At 46.6% G+C, this 21,903-nt stretch overlaps 1 protein-coding gene across 1 annotated transcript; it reads right to left on the minus strand.

The window, feature by feature from the left end:
* Nucleotides 1-933: 933 nt before the first annotated feature.
* Nucleotides 934-18,329, minus strand: RNF135 (ring finger protein 135). The gene is made up of 5 exons (XM_039477029.2): nucleotides 17,834-18,329; nucleotides 14,876-15,019; nucleotides 10,863-10,983; nucleotides 4,544-4,633; nucleotides 934-2,769 (listed from the first exon to the last, which is right to left on the minus strand). Exons 1-5 carry the CDS (start codon nucleotides 18,266-18,268, stop codon nucleotides 2,240-2,242), a joined length of 1,320 nt encoding a protein of 439 aa, XP_039332963.2. The 5' UTR covers nucleotides 18,269-18,329; the 3' UTR covers nucleotides 934-2,239.
* Nucleotides 18,330-21,903: the final 3,574 nt, after the last annotated feature.

Below are 21,903 nucleotides of genomic sequence, written 5' to 3' on the forward strand. Positions count from 1 at the left end.
ATATTTGAGTAATAAAACTCTAAAGAAATGCAAGGAAGTGATTAGTGTGAAAGTCAAGACTCCTTTCAGGCATAGGGAGGGTTTTGTGATTAGAATAGGGCACAGGAAGGAGTTTCTAGGGTGGGTAGCAGGTTCTATTTCTTGACCTAAATGATGGTTACAAGGGTATTTATTTACCTTATAATAACTCATTAAGCTCCACGTTTCATGTAGTTTTCTATATCTGTTTTCTTATGTTAATAAAATGGTTTTTAAAAACAGGGGAAATCAAGTGTGAAATAATACGCTGTGTCAGACATACTGTAGGGTGGCCTCCTGAGCCCTATGTCCTGGCATTCATGTCCTTGTGTAATCCCTACCCCTTGGGTATAGATGATACCATGACTTGCTTCTAATTAATAGAAGCCAAAGGCAATGGGATGTACATGATTATGTGTTCATATGGTTATGCTATGTAAGATCTATGTAAGATTTTGTGCCCGTCTCACTGGGAGACCTTCTCCCTTGTTGGATTTGAGGAAGCCGTGTTGCAAAGGCCCATGGGGTAAGGAACTGAGGGTGGTGTCCAGCCGACAACTAGAAAGAAACTGAGGCCCTCAGTCCAGCAACCCACCAGGAACTGAAGGCTGCCAACAACCATGTGAGTTTGGAGGCAGATCCTTCCCCGGTCGAGCCTCTGCTGACCCTGTGTCCCCAGCTGACATGTTGACTGCAGCTTGTCAAACTCCAAGGTAAGAGCCTCAGCTAAGCTGTGCCCTGACTCCTGACTCTCAGAAACTGTGAAATAAAAAATATGTGTTATTTTAAACCATTAAATTTGTGGCAATATTCTTACACAGCAATTGATAAGTAGCAAATTATGTTTGGAGATCCCTGAGACGGCCCATACATTTAGTGATTCACTAGAAGGACTCAAAGAACTCAGCAAAGCTGTTGTATTCATGGTTACAGTTTATTACAGTGAAAGGCTACAGATTTAAATCAGCAATGAAGAAAGGCATACAAGGCAAGGTCGAAGAGAACGTCCAATTATCCTCTCCTGGCAGAGTCTTGAGGATAATGTTTAATTCTCCCAGCAATGATGTGTGGCCACAATGATGTGGGCATGGAGTATTACTAACAAGGGAAGCTCACCCATGCCATGGTGTCCAGGGCTTTTTTGGGGGATTGGTCACATAGGCATGCTTCACTGCCCATATGGCTTAGTCTCCTCAGCTTGACCCTGCTGAGGTCAAGCTGATAGTGCATGGCCCATGGCCCACAGGTAAACAAAAACACTCTTATCAGGCAGGATATTCTAATGGCTTAGAGGTTATCTCCCAGGAGCCAGGCATGGATGTGTCCTTTATTTGGAATGTGCAGGGTTCAAATATCAAAAGTATAACAGCTGAGTTAATCCTGTATCACACAAAAGGACTGACTTCAAAAGTGGTATTTTTGGCCAGATGTGGTGGCTCACACCTGTAATCCTAGCACTTTGGGAGGCTGAGGTGGGAGGACTGCTTGAGGCTAGAAATTTCACACCAGCCTGGGCAACCTAGTGAGACCCAATCTCTATCTAAAAAGCGGTATTTTTTTTTTTTTTTTTTTTTTGAGACTGAGTTTCGCCCTTGTTACCCAGGTTGGAGTGCAATGGCGCGATCTCGGCTCACCGCAACCTCCGCCTCCTGGGTTCAGGCAATTCTCCTGCCTCAGCCTCCTGAGTAGCTGGGATTACAGGCACGCGCCACCATGCCCAGCTCATTTTTTGCACTTTTAGTAGAGACGGGGTTTCACCATGTTGACCAGGATGGTCTCGATCTCTCGACCTCGTGATCCACCCGCCTCGGCCTCCCAAAGTGCTGGGATTACAGGCTTGAGCCACCGCGCCCGGCCAGCGGTATTCTTTTTTTTATTTTTGAGACAGAGTCTTGCTCTTGTCACCCAGACTGGAGTGCAATGGCATGATCCCAGCTCACTGCAACCTCCGCCTCCTGGGTTCAAGCGATTCTCTTGCTTCAGCCTCCTGAGTAGTGGGGATTACAGATGTCTGCCATCACACCCAGCTAATTTTTGTATTTTTAGTAGAGATAGGGTTTCACCATGTTGGCCAGCTTGGTCTCGAACTCCTGACCTTGCTAAAGTGCTGGGATTAAAGGGGTGAGCCACTGAGCCCAGCAAAAGTGGTATTCTTAAGATAAGTTACTGCCCTGGGAAGGAGAGACCAGGAAACCACTGTTTTGTAATCCCTGAGGAAACTTTACACCTTTACTTGCTTTATTATCAGGTGATTTCCAGGATGTAAGCCATACAGCCAGAAGGCAGGGTGCAGAGGAGAGGAGGCAGAGATGGTACACTCATACAGAAGCTTCTCCTGATTGTCCACTGAATAGAAGGCAAGCTTCCCCTCCTCAAGGTTCAGCCAGATGCCCACCACCCCAGGTCTGTCTGAGCCAAGGACAGTTTCCTTGACCATGTGCCATGCAGAGAGCTGGCTGGTCCCTTTCCATTCCACACAACAAGAGTCTGTAGTCCTTCCCAGGACCTGGTCACGGCTCATCTCCCAGGAAGCCACCCCAACTGCCCAGTGGCTGCAATTCCTAGTGTCCACTTCCCAGTAATGCTTTCCAGAACAGAGGGCCTGGGAACATAAGACCTGGCTGGTAGAAAACCTCTCACAACTCCAGCGATAGGGTTGTGGGCGGGGAGACACAGTCACTGTATGGAAATCCCCAGACACTTCCAGGCTGCAGGCAAGGCTCATCAAGTTAAAGGTTGGATTAATGGCCCCTTCCGGAAAAAAAAACAAAAAACAATAAGAACATGGCCGGTTATCTTTTGATCATCCATGCTAAGAGGTCTTGAAATAGCAAAAAGCAGCTTTGTATCTTTTGGTGTGATAATGTTTTACTCATGCTGGCATTAAAATTGGCACATCACTCAACAGGAAGAAATGACAAATGTTTCAGATGACAGATATGCTAACTACCTTGATCTGATCACTATGCATCATATGTATTGAAACATCACTATATATCCCATAAATATGTACAATTATATTTATTTATTTATTTTTAAAATTTATTTTGAAAAGAAGCAGGATTTTGCCATGATTCCCAGGCTGATGTTGAACTCCTGAGCTCCAGCAATCCTGCCATTTCAGCCTCCCAAAGTGCTGCAATTACAGGCATGAGTCACTGCACCCACACTATAAAGTTATTACATGTCAATTTAAAAAATCAGGCCAGCTCCTTCAGTCGGGTACACTGGTTTACACCTATAATCCCAGAACTTTGGGAGACCAAGGCGAGTGGATCACTTGAGGCCAGGAGTTCAACACCAGCCTGGCCATCACGGCCAAATCCTGTCTCTACTAAACATACAAAAATTAGCTGAGCATGGTGGCTTATGCCTGTAATCCCAGCTACTCAGGAGGCTGAGGCATGAGAATTGCTTGAGCCTGGGAGGTAGAGGTTGCAGTGAGCCAAGATTGTGCCACTGCACTCCAGCCTGGGCAACAGAGCAAGATTTTGTCTCTAAAAAGAAAAAATCAGGCCAGGCACAGTGGCTCATGCCTGTAATCCCAGCACTTTGAGAGACTGAGGTAGGAGGATCATTTGAGGCCAGGAGTTCCAAACCAGCCTGGGCAACATAGAGAGACCCTGTTTCAACAAAAATAAACAAGCAAACAAAAATTGGTATATCAACTTGCAATTTTCTATATATATCTTTGATATTGTTATATCAATACCCCTTTCCCATATTAACTTTAACTTACCCACTAGTCATCTTTCAGGAAGCCCTCTCTGCATCCCACCCAGCAAAAAAGTCATCTCTTGCTTTTCTCAACACCCGTGGTGCTTTATGTGTTCTCTCAAGATACTTACCATCTTCTAGCTATCTTATGGTGATTTATGACCACAGCTGTTTATATCTCCCCAGTTAAACTGAAACTTCCTGATTAAGGACCATATCTTATTCACTTCGTGTATTTCATATGTTTTCCTATTTAGTGAGTAAATTGCTAACACTTACATAGCATGACTACTCCAGGTGTTTTCCTCATGCTCACTCACTTAACCCTCATGGCAATCACGCAAGAGAAGTACTATATTATCTCCATTTTATAGATGAGGAACCCAGGCTCTAGGAGCTTAAGTGACTTGTTCAGGATCACACTACTGGTTAGTGGAGCTGCTGGGAGTCAAACCCAAGCAGTCTGGCCTCAGGATCCATGCTCTTAAGGACTACCCCAGACTGGGACAGCAGAAAGATCTCAGCAGGTTTGGGAACAGGCAGTTGGCTGTAATTGGTGGCCACAGCAGAGATGCTCAAAGGTTGCCTGGGCTCTGAGTGCTCTTGGGTATAGAGTCTCAACCTGCTTTGCCTTTGCAATCAGCTCCCCCCAATGGAAGGACCTGGTATAGGGACTAATCCATGTGCAGTAAGCCAAGGAGTGGACCCAGCGGTAGGGAAACAGATGGAAGATAGATGGAGATATATGTTCTCGAAGCTCTGCTCTGCAGCAAGCCACACCCAAGTTTAAAGTGAACCACATACTTACACTGAGCAAACTGAGAAGCTCTTCTGAGTGCAGGGCTGCTCTGGTCAGACAATGGGCATGAGGAGGAAGACGGGGAGTCCAAGAGTTCCCCTAAGTAACAAAAAAATTAGGAGGGGAAAGTCCCATCAGAAAAAGGCAAACTGAAGGTATCCGAACATCATGATCAAGGCACACGGCTTGTCTTCTCATTATCTGCACGTTGTTCAGTGTCAGGACTGGATTGGGCAGAGGCAGTATATGCAGCCCAGGTACACCACCTCCGTGTTCTTACTGTGGACTTTACACTGTTTCCTCACTAAGCTCTAAGCTCCTTGATGGCAGAGATCTTGTTCATCTATATCAGGCGTCCCCAAACTTTTTACACAGGGGGCCAGTTCACTGTCCCTCAGACCGTTGGAGGGCCGCCACATACTGTGCTCCTCTCACTGACCACCAATGAAAGAGGTGCCCCTTCCTGAAGTGCGGAGGGGGGCCAGATAAATGGCCTCAGGGGGCGACATGCGGCCCGTGGGTCGTAGTTTGGGGACGCCTGATCTATATTGTTTTAAGCGCCAAGCCCCATGTCAGCCCCATATATAGAAGGCGTTTCATGCACACTTACCTAATACAGTTCCAGAGGATTGCAGCACCCTGACACCTGGAATATCGAGGACCCCCAAGTCAATGCTTTAAACTGTTGTTATATAAACTAGGTAACTTGAGTTGGTGTGAGACTCATCACCATTGCTGACACCTCTCCCTCTCAATGTGCTAAACTTTAATTATTAACTTTAAGCAGTCATGTATGCTAGAGTACAATGACCACGTCAGGCAGATGATAAGTAAGGGAAGTCCTATAGTGCAGACTTTGAAGGTGAAATCTTCTCCTAGTTGTATCTTTAAGTGACCGCAGCTGAAGTGAATCTAAGACTCGGCCTGAGAAGAGATGAAAGACCTTGTCTAGGGTGTGCCTGTGACAACTTAGGCCATGAGAGCAATAAAGCTGCCTGTCAAGAGGACATTCTCAAAATTCAGGTGGGAACTGAAGCAATCCATGTGTCCATAGACAGAGAAATGGATAAACATATGTGATATATACATACAATGGAATTATTTAGCCTCAGAAAGTAATGAATTTGGGCTGGGTGCAGTGGCTCACACCTGTATTCCCAGAACTTTCTAAGGCCGAGGCAGGATGATCACAAGGTCAGGAGTTCAAGACCAGCCTGGCCAATATGGTGAAACCTCGTCTCTACTAAAAATACAAAAAGCAGGCTGGGCATGGTGGCTCACACCTGTAATCTCAGCACTTTGGGAGGCTGAGGTAGGCAGATAACCTGAGGTCAGGAGTTCAAGACCTGCCTGGACAACATGGCGAAACCCTGTCTGTATACACACACACACACACACACACACACACACACACACAAATTAGTCAGGTGTAGTACACATGCCTGTAATCCCAGCGATGACTCGGGAGGTTGAGGTGGGAAAATCACTTAAAAACCCGGGAGGCGGAGGTTGCAGTGAGCCAAGATTACACCACTGCACTCCAGCCTGGGTGACAGAGCAAGACTCCATCTCAAAAAAAAGGCCAGGTATGGTGGCTCATGCCTGATATCCCAGCACATTGGCAGGCTGAGGTGGGCAGATCACAAGGTCAGGAGTTCGAGACCAGCCTGACCAATGTGGTGAAACCACGTCTCTGCTAAAAATACAAAAATTAGTTGGGCATGGAGGCACACGCCTATGATCCCAGTTACTCAGGAAGCTGAGGCAGGAGAATCGCTTGAACCCAGGAGGCGGAGGTTGCAGTGAGTCAGGACTGTGCCACTGCTTTCCAGCTTAGGCAACAGAGCGAGGCTCCATCTCAAAGAAACAAACCAAAACACACCCAAAAGAAACCAAATTCTTATATATGCTACAACATAGGTGAACTTGGAGTACATTATACTAGGTGAAATAAACCTCTCACACAAATACTGTATGATTCTACTCAGATGAGATATACAGAATAGTCAAATTCATAGAAACAGAAAGTGGAATAGTGGTTGCCAGGTAAGAGAGGGTTGAGGGAATATGAAATTGTTGCTTACTGGGTATAGAGTTTCAATTCTGCAACATGAAGCAAGGCATGGTGGCCCATGCTTATAGTCCCAGCTAGTTAGGAGGCTAAGGTAGGTAGGTCACTTAAGGCCAGGAGCTCCAGACCAGCCTGGGCAACATAAGGAGACCCTGTCTTTACAAAACAATTTTTTTTTTCTGTCACCCAGGCTGGAGTGCAATGGCACGATCTCAGCTTACTATGACCTCTGCCTCCCAGGTTCAAGTGATTCTTCTGATTCTCCCACCTCAGTCTCCCAAGTAGCTGGGACTACAGGTGCGTGCCACCACACCTGGCTACTTTTTGTATTTTTAATAGAGACGGGGTTTCACCGTGTTGGTCAGGCTGATCTCCAACTTCTGACCTTGTGATCTGCGTGCCTCAGCCTCCCAAAATGCTGGGATTACAGGTGTGAGCCACCACACCCAGCCTTACAAAACAATTCTTTAAATAGCTGAGCATGGTGGTGTGGGCCTACAGTCCTACTAGAGCGGCTGAAGCAGGAGGACTGAGGTTATAGTGAGCTGTGGTTGTGCCACTATACTCTAGTCTGGGCAACAAAGTAAGACCTGTTCCTAAAATATTAAAATTAAAGTTACAGGCTAGGCGTGGTGGCTCACACCTGTAATCCCAGCACTTTGGGAGGCTAAAACGGGCAGATCACTTAAGGCCAGGAGTTCGAGACCAGCCTGGCCAACATGGGGAAACTCCATCTCTACTAAAAATACAAAAATTAGCCAAACGTGATGGCAGGAGCCTGTAATCCCAGCTACTTGGGAGGCTGAGGCAAGAGAGTCACTTGAACCCAAGAGCCAGAGGTTGTGGTGAGCCGAGATCACGCCATTGCACTCCAGCCTGGGCAACATAGTGAGACTCCATCTAAAGAAATAATAATAATAAATAAAACAAAATGCATTAGGATACATGCTGAGGTAGACTTGAAATGGGTCAAAGGTTTCAATGTAAAACATGAAACCAAAGATTTAAATGTAAACTGTAAAAATACAAACACACACATATACATCAGAAAATTCTAAACATCAGGTGGTTGAGTTTTCTAACTAAAACTTAAAATCTACAATGCTTAAAATAAAAACTGGAAAAATTTTATTGTGTGAAAATAGAAGCATGACCTATTCTCCACAAAAAATATAAACAAAAAATTAACAAAGTGTGGTCACGCCACCTGTAGTCCCACCTACTCAAGAGGCTGAGGTGACCTAATTGTTTGAGCCCAGGAGTTCCAGGCCAGCCTAAGCAACATGGTGAAACTCGGTATCTAACAAAAATACAAAAATTAGCCAGGTGTGATGGCACGTGCCTGCAGTCCCAGCTACTCAGGAGGCTAAGGAGGGAGGATCACTTGAGCCTGGGAAGTCAAGGCTGGGTAAGCCACGATGGCATCATAGCACTCCAGCCTAGGTGACAAAGTAAGACTCTGTCTCAAAAAATAAAAATAAAAAGGAAACATTTAGAGCCTAGGAATTGTCATGGCACTCTAGTCAACCAGTCTAGGCAACAGAACAAGACGCTGTCTCTTATCTCTTAAAAAAATAAATTGAGGCCGGGCATGGTGGGATCACACCTGTAATCCCAGCACTTTGGCAGGCAGAGGCAGAAGGATTGCTTGAGCCTAAGAGTTTGAGACCAGCCTGGGAAAAACAGTGAGATCTCATCTCTATAAAAAATTATGTAAAGGCCAGGCGTGGTGGCTCATGACTGTAATCCTAGCATTTTGGGAGGCCAAGGCAGATGGATCACCTGAGGTCAGGAGTTTGAGACCAGCCTAACCAACATGGTTAAAGTAAAATTAAAGTAAAAAAAAAAAAAGTAAAATTAAAAATGTCTGTATGGGCCGGGCGCGGTGGCTCAAGCCTGTAATCCCAGCACTTTGGGAGGCCGAGGCGGGTGGATCACAAGGTTAAGAGATCGAGACCATCCTGGTCAACATGGTGAAACCCCGTCTCTACTAAAAGTGCAAAAAAATTAGCTGGGCATGGTGGCACGTGCCTGTAATCCCAGCTACTCAGGAGGCTGAGGCAGGAGAATTGCCTGACCCCAGGAGGCGGAGGTTGCGGTGAGCCGAGATCGCGCCATTGCACTCCAGCCTGGGTAACAAGAGTGAAACTCCGTCTCAAAAAAAAAAAAAAAAAAAAAGTCTGTATGGCATTATAAAACCTATAAAAGATAAATAAAAAGATAAATGAGATATTAAGGAAAAAAAATTGCCATTTATATAACAGACGAAAGGTTAATCTCTTCAATTTACAAAGAGTTCCTAAATGTCAATTTTAAAAAGACCAATAACATGAGATATGAACAGACAATTCATGGAAAAACACAAATTAAAAGTGCAGAATACTTTCACATCTTTTTTTTTTTTTTTTTTTTTTTGAGTCAGGGTTTCATTCTTGTTGACCAGGCTGGAGTGCAATGGCACAGTCTTGGCTCACTGCAACCTCTGCCTCCCGGGTTCAAGCGATTCTCCTGCGTCAACCTTCCAAGTAACTGGGATTACAGGCACTCGCCACCAAGCCCGGCTAATTTCACGTCAATATTTTGACCCCATGAGATTGGTTTAAAAAAAAAAAAGACAAATGTCTGACAACACACTCAATTGGCAGGTTGGGGACACACACTTCTTCTGTGGAAGTGAAAATTAGTATAACCCAATTGGAGGGTGATTTGGCAATGTATATCAAAATGACAAACGAATTTACCCTATGATCCAGCAACCTTCACTGGTAATTTAAGCTACAATTACATCTGCACCCATATGACACAATGTACATACACAGTTATTGATTTCAACATTATTTGTCATTATTTGTAAACAATTGGAAACAATCATGCATCCATCTGTAGAGGATTGAGTAAGTAAGTGTTGGCATATCCAGACACTGGAATACCGAGCTGCTGTAGAAGGGAAAATGCTCTAGGTACTTTAAAAAAAAAAAAAAAAAAAAGCAAAGAAAATATGTCCTAAGTACTGATCTGTACAATGAAGATGTATTAAGTAAAAGAGAAAAGCAAACTCCAGAACAATGCATTTAATGTGCTATCTTTTGTGTATAAAAAAATTGGGAGAAATAAGAATATAATGCATATTTGCTGATATTTGCATAAATAACTTCTGAGCAGACACTCAAAAAACTAATAAAAGTGGTGCACTGAGATAAAAGAATAGGGCAATTGGCAAGGATTGGAGGGAGATTGGGCTGTATGCCCTTCTTACACTGTTTTGATTTTTTTTTTTCTTTGAGATAGCCTTTCGTTCTTGTTGCCCAGGCTAGAGTGCAGTGGCGCAACCTTGGTTCACTGCAACCTCCACCTCCTAGGTTCAAGCGATTCTTCTGTCTAAGCTTCCAGAGTAGCTGCGACTACTGGCATGTGCCACCACACCCAGCTAATATTTTGTATTTTTAGTAAAGATGGGGTTTCACGGCCGGGTGCGGTGGCTCAAGCCTGTAATCCTAGCACTTTGGGAGGCCGAGGCGGGTGGATCACAAGGTCAAGAGATCGAGACCGTCCTGGTCAACATGGTGAAACCCCGTCTCTACTAAAAATAAAAAAATTAGCTGGGCATGGTGGCGCGTGCCTGTAATCCCAGCTACTCAGGAGGTTGAGGCAGGAGAATTGCCTGAACCCAGGAGGCGGAGGTTGCAGTGAGCCGAGATCGTGCCATTGCCCTCCAGCCTGGGTAACAAGAGTGAAACTCCGTCTCAAAAAAAAAAAAAAAAAAAAAAAAAAAGATGGGGTTTCACCATGTTGGCCAGGCTGGTCTCGAAATCCGACCTCAGGTGATACAGTCGCCTCAGCCTCCCGAAGTGCTGGGATCACAGGCGTGAGCCACTGTACCCAGCCCGGTTTTGATTTTTGAATGAGAAATTTTAAATGTAACCCCCTAAATTTAAAAATTGATCTTATATTTGTATAAATAAATAAAATTACGAAGGAATCCAACCTAAGTTTAGAAGCACACAGGATAAGAAGGTGCTTTTTTCTCAGAAAATTTTTGGAACAACTAATAAACTGCTCTCTAATTGTTTTCCTTAAGAAACTTTTTCCAAGGCCACAAAAACGCCTCAGCCCACCCCTACCTGATTCCCAATACCACAGTGGTAATATAGCTGGACTCTGGGATCCTTTCCCCGAAGAACAAAGCCATGGAGCACTTACCCCCATTACCCCCAACTTCCATGTTTAATCCTCCTCCAATAAATAAGATCAGCTCACCCTGTGTTTGTGCTTCAGGAGCCTCTTTCCAGGAAAAGTTTTCTCGTAATTTTTCCTGAATTTCTTCTAGGTCATGGAGAATATCTTTGATTTTCCCTGCAGCTGCATCGGAAGTCACCAGCTTTGGAGAAGCCAAGGAAGGATCCACCCCAGAAGAAAAAAAGTCTATTGATGAATCATTTAAAAATGAATAAACAGAAGTCCCCTACACAGCCCATCAAATACTATATTCAAGTCCTTCTGTCCATTTATAATTTTTTTTTTTTTTTTTTGAGACGGAGTTTCGCTCTTGTTACCCAGGCTGGAGTGCAATGGCGCAGTCTCGGCTCACCGCAACCTCCGTCTCCTGGGTTCAGGCAATTCTCCTGCCTCAGCCTCCTGAGTAGCTGGGATTACAGGCACGTGCCGCCATGCCCAGCTGATTTTTTTGTATTTTTAGTAGAGACGGGGTTTCACCATGTTGACCAGGATGGTCTCGATCTCTTGACCTCGTGATCCACCCGCCTCGGCCTCCCAAAGTGCTGGGATTACAGGCTTGAGCCACCATGCCCGGCCCATTTATAATTTTTTATTTAATCTATTTAACTCCAAGTAAGTCTTTTTAAATTTTTTTTTGGAGACTGAGTCTTGCTCTGTCACCCAGGATACAGTGCAGTGGCATGATCTCAGCTCATTGCAACCTCCACCTCCCGGGTTCAAGCAATCCTTCTGCCTCAGCCTCTCAAGTAGCTAGGATTACAGGCACCCACCACCATGCCTGCTAATTTTTGTATTTTTATAGAGATGAGGTTTCACCGTGTTGGCCAGGCTAGTCTTGAACTCCTGATCTCAGGTGATCCACCTGCCTCAGCCTCCCAAAGTGCTGGGATTACAGGCGTGAGCCACCGCACCCAGCCAGCAAGTTTTTAAAAACAAAATTAGGCCCTCAAAATATATGCCTTGAAAACAATCTTGAATAATACATAGTATAGCAAAAATAGCAAAGAGTGGTTATTTCTGGGTGATGGAGTGATGGAGCATTATGATATGCTTTATTTAATGCTATTCTAACATTTTGCACAATAAACTTGGATTTCTTAGGTAATACCAAAAAAGTTTAACATTTTTAGGTGCATCTTATAGGGGCTTCCTTTTTTTTTCTTTTTTTGGGGGGCCACATCTAACTCACAGGGGTTTTATAAAGTAAATATTACAGTTACTGAGATAAACCATGGAGGTCAGAATAACCTTTTCAGCTGGGCGTGGTGGCTCACGCCTGTAATCTCAGCAGTTTTGAAGGCTGAGGCGGGCAGATCACCTGAGGTCAGGAGTCCTAGACCAGCCTGGCTGAAATGGTGAAACCCCATCTGTACTAAAAATACAAAAATTAGCCGGGCATGGTGGCAGGTGCCTGTAATACCAGCCATGTGGGAGGCTGAGGCAGAAGAATCACTTGAACCCAGGAGGTAGAGGTTGCAGTGAGCTGAGAAGATCATGCCACTGCACTCCAGCCTGGGGGCGACAGAGCAAAACTCTGTCTCAAAAAAAAAAAAAAAAAAAAGAATCTTCTCCCACCTCTATCATCATATCATGTCACTTCCCATGAGCTACTTCTCAAGTTGCCTGCATCTAGGTCCTGCTTTCTGGGGCCTCCAACACATGCTCCCTGATTTTCTTTAGCCTCAAGTCCTATTCTTCCCCAATACAGCCCTTTATCTGCTCACCAACTTCAACCCCTGACTTTCTTTCCCAACTTTGCATAACCCACTCCTCATTCTTTCCACCAATCAAAATACAGTAGTATTACACTTATTGAGTGTTTTCCACATGCTAGCTATTGCGTTTCTCTCATTTGCATAACCACCTCACAAAGTAGGTTTAAAAGCCTGTAAGAAATCTCCATTTTCAACAAAGAAGTTGAAGTTCATAGGGGTTAACTAAATTGCCACAGTTAATTATATCACCCCATATTTTAACATTGGTCAAGTACTTTTTTAAACCTATTTTAATCCTCACAATAAAGCAGTGATGTGGCAGGCCACGTGTTATTATTTCTACATTACAGACAGGAACCTGAGACGCAGAAGGATGAAAAGACTTGCCGGGCGAGGTGGCTCACGCCTGTAATCCCAGCACTTTGGGAGGCCAAGGCAGGTGGATCACGAGGTCAAGAGATCGAGACCATCCTGGTCAACATGGTGAAACCCCGTCTCTACTAAAAACACAAAAAATCAGCTGGGCATGGTGGCACGTGCCTGTCATCCCAGCTACTCAGGAGGCTCAGGCAGGAGAATTGCCTGAACCCAGGAGGCGGAGGTTGCGGTGAGCCGAGATCGCGCCATTGCACTCCAGCCTGGGTAACAGGAGCGAAACTCCGTCTCCAAAAAAAAAAAAGAAAAAAGACTTGCCCAAGGTCATGATACTAGTGAGTGACAATGTCAAGTCTGAAAGTCAGACTCTCAGACTTTCTATCCCAACACGTCGCATCCCTGAAGATGCATTTATTCATACGTTCAGTGGGTGTTTGTTGAGCCCTACCGTAAGTGGGTACTTGGGTACTGTGCTGGGGCATGGGGATACAATGGTGGACAAAAGAACAAAAGCATCGAAAGTCCCGATCCTCATGAAGCTAAGAGTCCAGTGCAGGAAAAGGGAGGGGGGCAGACTTTAATACAGAGTATGGCACAAGTCATTACAAAGTTGCAATGGTGATGACTACTACCAGTGAAAGGTACATGGAATCCTAAGAGCCTCTAATGGGGGAATTTGATTTGTTCGAGGAAATCAGTGAAGGCTGCTCTCTGAAGAAGAGATGTTCTAGCTAGGATGTGCAGGATGAGCAAGCATGACCTAAGTGATGGAGGGAAAGGAGAGCCTTCCATGAAGGGTACCCTGTAGTAGGAAGACGTGAGACACCAGAGGCACTGATACGGCTGGGGTAGCTGGAGCTCACAGAGCCAGGCAGAGTGAGCAGAGATGAGATTTGAGAGGCAGACACAGATGGGATCCTACAGGGCTTTGTTGATCCTGTGAGGATTTGGGTCTTAGTGCTGAGCAAACTGATGCCACTTGAACGTTTTAAGCACATGAGTTACATTTCCAGATGTGTTTATGGTGGTCACTGTGATGACCATGAGGAAAACAGACTAGAAGAGGGAGAGTGGAGCATTTGGAAGGTTATGACAGCAATCCAGGTACAAAATTATCAGAGGCTTGGATTAGAGAAGTTTCAAAGGAGCTCAAGACTAGTAAACAGATTTGAGAGGTAATTAGGCAGGTCTTAGAGCTACAACATGCTGCATATTAGGGTGAGGGAGAAGGAGGTAACATGATTCCCATGTCTCTGGCTTGTGCACTTGGAAAAATAATAGGGCCAGCATTGAGATGAGAAATCCCAGAAGAGGAGCAGTTTAAGACACATTAAGTGTGATGCTTTGAGATATCCAAGAAGAAAAGATGAGAAGGGAGATACAGCAGCCTAGTGCTCAGAGAAGGCTCCAGGCTGGAGCTATATTTGTGCACAGAGGTACTTATTAAAGCCATGGGTACAGGGGAGACTACCTGGAGGGGAGAGAAAGGGACCTGTAACTCAGCCTTGAGGAAGTCCAGCATTGAATTCCCGAGCAGAGGAGAGACAGCCTGCAAACAGACCGAGAAAGATCCGCCAGAGAGAGGTAGGGGAAAGGCAGAAGACTGCTGTCCCAAAAGCTAAGAATAAAGGTAGGGTCCACTGTGTCAAAGGCTGCTGAAAAGTCAGTGAAGACAGGTATCAGAATGTCTATAGGGTTTACACAGAGGTCATTGGTGATCTTAGAGATAGCTGGTTAAATGGAGTGATCCTAGCCCACTCAAAGCTTTCCAACCTTACCTCAGGCATACCAAATGTCCAATCATCCATGTCTGGTAGTGAAGAGAATAATAAAAGGTTGAGACTTACTGCATCCTTCAGCTTCAAACACATTTACGTTGTTTCAGTTGAAAGCAATCTCTAGCCCTACCCCCTCCAGAACCTTTCCTCTCCCAGCGGAGCCTACCTTGCCCAGGATGCTCAGTTCACTGTCTGGTCCAGATTCTGATAGGGGCCTCTGACTCTGCAGGCTCCTGACAATGTCTACAAGCCGTTCCCCCAGCTCTGTCAGCTCCCGACCAACTTCTGTGATGCTCTTCTGTACTTCCACCTTTAAAACAGCAAAGTTCAGTTCCTGGGTTCTATAAAACTGGACCCAGGAATCACTATGGACAGAGGGAGTCATAAATACTGTAGTAATGGCATAAAAACAGACATATAGACCAACGGAATAGAATAGAGTACACAGAAATAAACTCTCATATATATGATTAAATAATTTTTGACAAAGGTGCCAAGACCATTCAATGGGGAAAGAATAGTTTTTCAAGACATCATATTGTGAAAACTGGATATCTATACACAAAAAAATAAGGTTGGATCCTTACTTAACACTAGATACAAAAACTAACTCAAAATGGATCAAAGACCTAAATGTAAGACCTAAAATCATACAACTCTTAGAAGAAAACACAGGGCAAAATTTATGACATTTGATTTGGCAATGATACAAAAATTAGCCAGGCATGGTGGCAGGTGCCTGTAATCCCAGCTACTCCGGAGGCTGCAGCAGGGAGAACTGGCTTGAACCCAGGAGGCAGAAGTTGCAGTGAGCCAAGATCTGTGCCACTTCACTCCAGCGTGGAGTGAGACTCCATCTCAAAAACAAACAAAAAAAATTACAATGAGATGTCACTTCATGCCTAAAGTGTGAAAGCTATGCTAAAAAAGAAAAACAAAAACATCCAGAAAATAAGTATTCAGAAGAATGTGGAAAAATTGGAACCCTTGTACATGGCTGGTGGGAATGCAACAAGGTACGGGCCTTGTGGAAAACAAACCATTCCTTAATAAGTTAAACATAAAATTACCATATGATCCAGCAATCACACTCCTAGGTATAAACCAAAATAATGGAAAATAGGGACTCAGATGCTTGCACAACAATGTTCCCTGCAGCATTATTCACAAGTAACCAAAAGGTGGAGACAATTGAAATGTCCAGGGATGGATGAATGGATTTCTTTTTTCTTTTTTTTTTGAGACGGAGTTTCGTTCTTGTTACCCAGGCTGGAGCGCAATGGCGCGATCTCGGCTCACCACAACCTCCACCTCCTGGCTTCAGGCAATTCTCCTGCCTCAACCTCCTGAGTAGCTGGGATTACAGGCACGCGCCACCATGCCCAGCTAACGTTTTGTATTTTTAGTAGAGACGGGGTTTCACCATGTTGACCAGGATGGTCTCGATCTCTTGACCTCGTGATCCACCTGCCTCGGCCTCCCAAAGTGCTGGGATTACAGGCGTGAGCCACCACGCCCGGCCTGGATTTTTAAAAATATGGCACATTGGCCGGGCCTGGTGGCTCACGCCTGTAATCCCAGCATTTTGAGAGACTGAGGCAGATGGATCACGAGGTCAAGAGATCGAGATCATCCTGGCCAACATGGTGAAACCCCGTCTCTACTAAAAATACAAAAATTAGCTGGGTAGAGTGGTGCGCACCTGTAGTCCCAGCTACTCGGGAGACTGAGGCAGGAGAATCCCTTGAACCCAGGAGGCGGAGGTTGCTGAGCCAAGATGGCACCACTGCACTTCCAGTGTGGCGACAGGGCGAGACTTCATCTCAAAAAAATAAATAAAAAATAAAATTTAAAATGTGCACATCCACCCAATGGAATATTATTCAGCCTCCCTAAAAGAAATAAAGTTTTGACACATGCTACAACATGAATGAACCTTGAAAACACTATGCTAAGTGACAGAAACAAGGCACAAACATTCAATGATTCCAGTTATATGAATAACTAGAACAGGAAAATCCAGATACAGAAAGTAGCTTAGATGTGAGCAGGGGGCTAGAGGGAGGGCAAATGAGGAGTTACTACTTAATGGGTACAGAGTTTCTGTTTATGGTCATCAAAGGGTTTTGGAAACAGCAGTGATATTTGCACATTGGAAATGTAACTAATTTGTCACTGAATTATACACTTAAAAATGGTTAAAATGAGGCCGGGCGCGGTGGCTCAAGCCTGTAATCCCGGCACTTTGGGAGGCCGAGGCGGGTGGATCACGAGGTCAAGAGATGGAGACCATCCTGGTCAACATGGTGAAACCCCGTCTCTACTAAAAACACAAAAAAATTAGCTGGGCATGGTGGTGCGTGCCTGTAATCCCAGCTACTCAGGAGGCAGGGGAATTGTCTGAACCCAGGAGGCAGAGGTTGCGGTGAGCCAAGATTGGGCCATTGCACTCCAGCCTGGAACTCCGTCTCAAAAAAAAAAAGGTTAAAATGAGGTCGGTCGCGGTGGCTCACGTCTGTAATCCCAGCACTTAGCGAGGCAGAGGCGGGAGGATTGCCTGAGCTCAGGAGTTCGAGACCAGCCTGGGCGACATGGTGAAACCCTGTCTCTACTAAAATAGAAAAGAAATTAGCTGGGCGCAGTGGTGCGCGCCTGTAGTCCCAGCTACTCGAAAGGCTGAGGCAGGAGTATCGCTTGAACCCGGGAGGCGGAGTTTGCAGTGAGCCGAGATCGTAACATTGCACTCCAGCCTGGTAACAGAGAGAGACTCTATCAAAAAAAAAAAAAAAAAAAAGGCAAAAATGGCAAGTTTTAATGTTACATACATCTTACCACAATTTTACAATTTTGAGAGAAAGACACCGCAGATAGATTGGGAAGAAGTTGAAATATGCCAAGGCGTATAGCTGCTAGGTTGTCGGGCTTTCGGGAGATGGGGATTTTTTTTTTTTTTTTCTGCTTCTTCATATTTTTCTGACCTTCAAAGTTCCTCCTAAGAGTGGGAGTCAAGTGTTAGACTGCGAAAAGGAACGTAAAAGTAGAACGGCTGAGGAAGGGGGTTCGAGCCAGAGGAAAAGGGGGCAGCCCGGGGGCGCGAGGGGAGCGGCGGGCTCGGCCTCCCTACCCGCGGCAGTGAGCGGCGGCGCCGGGGCCTGGGGGCCGGGCTGGAGCAGGGGCCGGGGCGGGGGGCCGAGTCGGGGCCCGCCTCCAGCTCGCGCGCGGCGCGGCGGTACTTGTCCGCCAGGTCCTGCAGCAGCGTGTTCTTCCGCAGCCGCGGCGGCTGCGCGGCGACCTCCCGGCAGGTGGGGCAGGCCCAGCGGCGCCCCGCGCCCCGCGCGCCCCACAGGCTCTCCAGGCAGCGGCGGCAGAAGCTGTGGCCGCAGGGCAGCGTGGCCGGCCAGTCCAGCAGCCCCTGGCAGATGATGCAGCCCAGGTCGTCCTCGGCCAGCCACACGGGGACGGCGGGGACGGCGGGGACGGCGGGGACGGCGGGGACGGCGGGGACGGCGGGGACGGCGGGGACGGCGGGGACGGCGGGGCCCGGGCCCAGGCCCGCCATGGCGACCAGGCTGAGCGCGGACGTCGGGATCCAGCCGGCCGGCCCGGGGCCGCGTCTCCGCAGGCTCCTCCCTCGCCCTGCCTCTTCCCCCGGCCTTCTTCCGCGTCTCTGTCGCCTCTAGCCCTCCTCCCTTGAGGCCACCCAGTCTCCTTCCTCCGGTGCTGCCGAAAGCGGACTTAGAGCCTCCATAGCCCAGCGCGAATGGCAGAGCTGACCTTCAGTGGCGGCCCCCTGCCCTCGGAAACCCCCTTGCTGCCAGCCGCTAGGAACCCGCGGATGTCTCCAAGGTTCCCTTTGGCCGGATGTGCTCCCATTAAGATGCGGCGCCGTTGGATGTGTTCTTCCGTGGGCTAAAAAAATGTAAATACGGACGAGCCCGATCTCGTCTGATCTTGGAAGCTAAGCAGGGTCGGGCCTGGTTAGTACTTGGATGGGAGACCGCACGGGAATACCAGGTGCTGCAGGCAAAAAGGAAAAAAATACACACACACACACACACACACACACACACACACAGAGTCAACAAAAAGATGCAACACCAACAACTCTTGGGAGGAAAGGACTCCATTCAGGAGCTCATTTGTGAGAATGAGCCCGCGAGGGGTCATCCAGCTGCTCTAGCAAGTAGCAGGGGGTTAAAGATCATCGGTACACAGTCACGGTGGCGGCGGTGGCGGGGGTGGGGCGGAGGGGGAGTCTCCAAAAATGCTGATGTTCCGAGCAGCCAAAAAAAAAAAAAAAAAAAAAAAAAAATGCTGATATTCAGGCCTCGCTCGCAGGGAGCCTGATTTCATTGTCTTGGGCGGAGCACGGGTATTTTAGAAAACCTCCCCTGCATGATTCGGACGCGCATTCAAGGCTTTTTAACTTGCAGTTGTGAAGCAGAGTTGCGCGCTGTGTCCCTACTGCCCTCTGCGGGATGTAAGCGCGTTCCCCAACAGACACGCAGACAAAATACTAGAAAGTGTTTTCCTGAGATGGCTCTCCTGGCGTTTGTGGGGTTTGCGTTCTCCCATTCACTCACCTCGTACTCCAGTCCTAAGCACATTGCAAGCAGAAAATGTTAGAACTAAAAGAGCACCAAGTCCTCCCAGATGACCCAAAGAGGTAAAGGAACTTCTAAGCTCTCATGGTAAGAATGAGGCGTCAGAGACTAAAACCCACAATTCCCCAATCTGTTGAAATGAACTAACAATGCTTCATGCTTTACTCCTTCTCGCCTGGGCCCAAAGTAGGTATCAGATAATACAAGTTTGTAGCAGACCTTTGGATCACTTGAGATCAGGAGTTCAAGACAGCCTGGCCAACATAGCGAACCCCCATCTCTACTGAAAATAAAACAAGGCCAGGCGCGGTGGCTCACGCCTGTAATCCCAGCACTTTGGGAGGCCAAGGCGGGCAGATCACGAGGTCAGGAGTTCGAGACCAGCATGGCCAATATGGTGAAACCCCTTCTCTACTAAAAATACAAAAATTAGCCGGGTGTGGTGGTGTCCACCTGCAGTCCCAGCTACTCAGGAGGCTAAAGCAGGAGAATCACTTGAACCTGGGAGACGGAGGTTACAGTGAGCTCAGATTATGTCACTGCACTCCAGCCTGGGTGACAGAGCGAGACTTTTGTCTCAAAAAATAAGTAAGCAAAAACAAAAAAGAAAAAAACAAACAAAAAAAACAAAGCCAGTCATCTTGGTGCATGCCGGTAGTCACAGCTACTCATGAAGCTGAGGACAAAAAAAATGTTTGTGGTTATTTCCAACACTGGAAGTGTCATGGAGTAGGCAGCGCTGCTCATCAACGTTTCCAGTGCTTTCCCTTTCTGGGCACAGGGTAGGACTGGCACTTCCCTGACCCACTTGAAACACACAGAGGTACTAATGTTACTTCCCACCAACTTTAAAGGCGACTGAGCTGGCCATTGTATCTCTTTCTGCCAGCTGCTCCAACTATGGAGATGAAACCATCATTCTGTGATCTGGGTCACTGAGTGGCTAAGATGAGCAGACTCCCTGCCAACCCACCCTAGGATATGTAGTAAGCGGGAGAAGAAAACTAGGAATGTGTTCAGCTTACTGAGATTAGGTGGATGTGTACTGATACACCATAACCCCAGCCTGTCCTGACTGATAGATTACTTATTCTTGTTCCAGAATCTCCACATTGAAGTAAAATCATAGGTTCTAAGAGCCTTTCTTTTTTTCTGTAAAATGGGCATGATACTAAATAGTTAAACATGCTCAGATCTTCCAATTAAAAAAATAAAATCACTGTCCAGGCATGGTGGCCCGTGCCTGTAATCCCAGCACTTTGGGATGCCGAGGCAGGTGGATTGCTTGAGCTCAGGAGTTTGAGACTACCCTGAGCAACATGGTGAAACCCTGTTTCTACAAAAAAAAAAAAAAAAAAAAAAAAAAATTGGCCAAGCACAGTGGTTCACGCTTGTAATCCCAGCACTTTGGAAGGCCAAGGATGGTGGATCGCCTGAGATCAGGAGTTTGAGACCAGCCTGGCCAGCACCGTGAAACCCCTGTCTCTACTAAAAATACTAAAGTTAACCAGGCGCGGTGGCAGGTACCTGTAATCCCAGCTACTTGGGAAGCTGAGGCAGAAGAATCGCTTGAACCTGAGAAGGGGAAGATGCAGTAAGCCGAGATCATACCATTGCACTCCAGCCTGGGCAACAGAGCAAGTTTCCATCTCAAAAAAAAAAAAAAAAAAAAAAAAATTAGCCAGGCATGGTGGCACAGGCCTGGCTACTCCCAGCTACTCAGGAGACTGAGATGGGAGGATTGCTTGATGGGAGGTGAAGATTGCAGTGAGCCATGAGAGCCCAGGGGGCCAAGACTGCAGTGAGCTGTGATTATAGCACTTCCCTCCAGCCTGGGGAAGGAGCTAGACCTAGTCTCAAAAAAAATTTAAAAATAAAAAGTAGCCGGGCACGGTGGCTCAAGCCTGTAATCCCAGCACTTTGGGAGGCCGAGGCGGGTGGATCACGAGGTCGAGAGTTCGAGACCATCCTGGTCGACATGGTGAAACCCCGTCTCTACTAAAAATACAAAAAATCAGCTGGGCATGGTGGCGTGTGCCTGTAATCCCAGCTGCTTGGGAGGCTGAGGCAGGAGAATTGCCTGAACCCAGGAGGCGGAGGTTGCGGTGAGCCAAGATGGTGCCATTGCACTCCAGCCTGGGTAACAAAAGCGAAACTCCGTCTCAAAAAAAAAATAAAAAAAAAAAAAATAAAAAATAAAAAGTAAAATAAAGTTACCTTTGACCTAAGCATCCCTGGAGTCAGCTCTCCTCTTTTCCATTTCACAGCCAAGTTTCTGGAAAGAGTGGGTTAACCAATAGTCTTGGCCGGGTGTGGTGGCTCACGCCTGTAATCCCAGCACTTTGGGAGGCCGAGGCAGGTGGATCACGAGGTCAAAAGATCGAGACCATCCTGGTCAACATGGTGAAACCCCATCTCCACTAAATACAAAAATTTAGCTGGGCATGGTAGCGCGTGCCTGTAGTTCCAGCTATTCGGGAGGCTGAGGCAGGAGAATTGCTTGAACCCAGGAGGCTGAGGTTGCGGTGAGCCGAGATCGCACCATTGCACTCCAGCCTGGGTGACAAGAGCGAAACTCCATCTCAAAAAA

Source organism: Saimiri boliviensis, chromosome 17, assembly GCF_048565385.1.
Source record: "Saimiri boliviensis isolate mSaiBol1 chromosome 17, mSaiBol1.pri, whole genome shotgun sequence".
In the NCBI taxonomy this organism is placed as follows: Eukaryota; Metazoa; Chordata; class Mammalia; order Primates; family Cebidae; genus Saimiri; species Saimiri boliviensis.

Coding starts and splice junctions, on each gene's coding strand:
- RNF135 (XM_039477029.2), bottom strand. CDS start 18,268: ATGGCGGGCCTGGGCCCGGGCCCCGCCGTCCCCGCCGTCCCCGCCGTC. Junction 10,984..14,875: donor AACTGAGCATCCTGGGCAAG/GTAGGCTCCGCT, acceptor GCTTCTCCAAAG/CTGGTGACTTCCGATGCAGC. Junction 4,634..10,862: donor TCCTGAAGCACAAACACAGG/GTGAGCTGATCT, acceptor TTTGTTACTTAG/GGGAACTCTTGGACTCCCCG.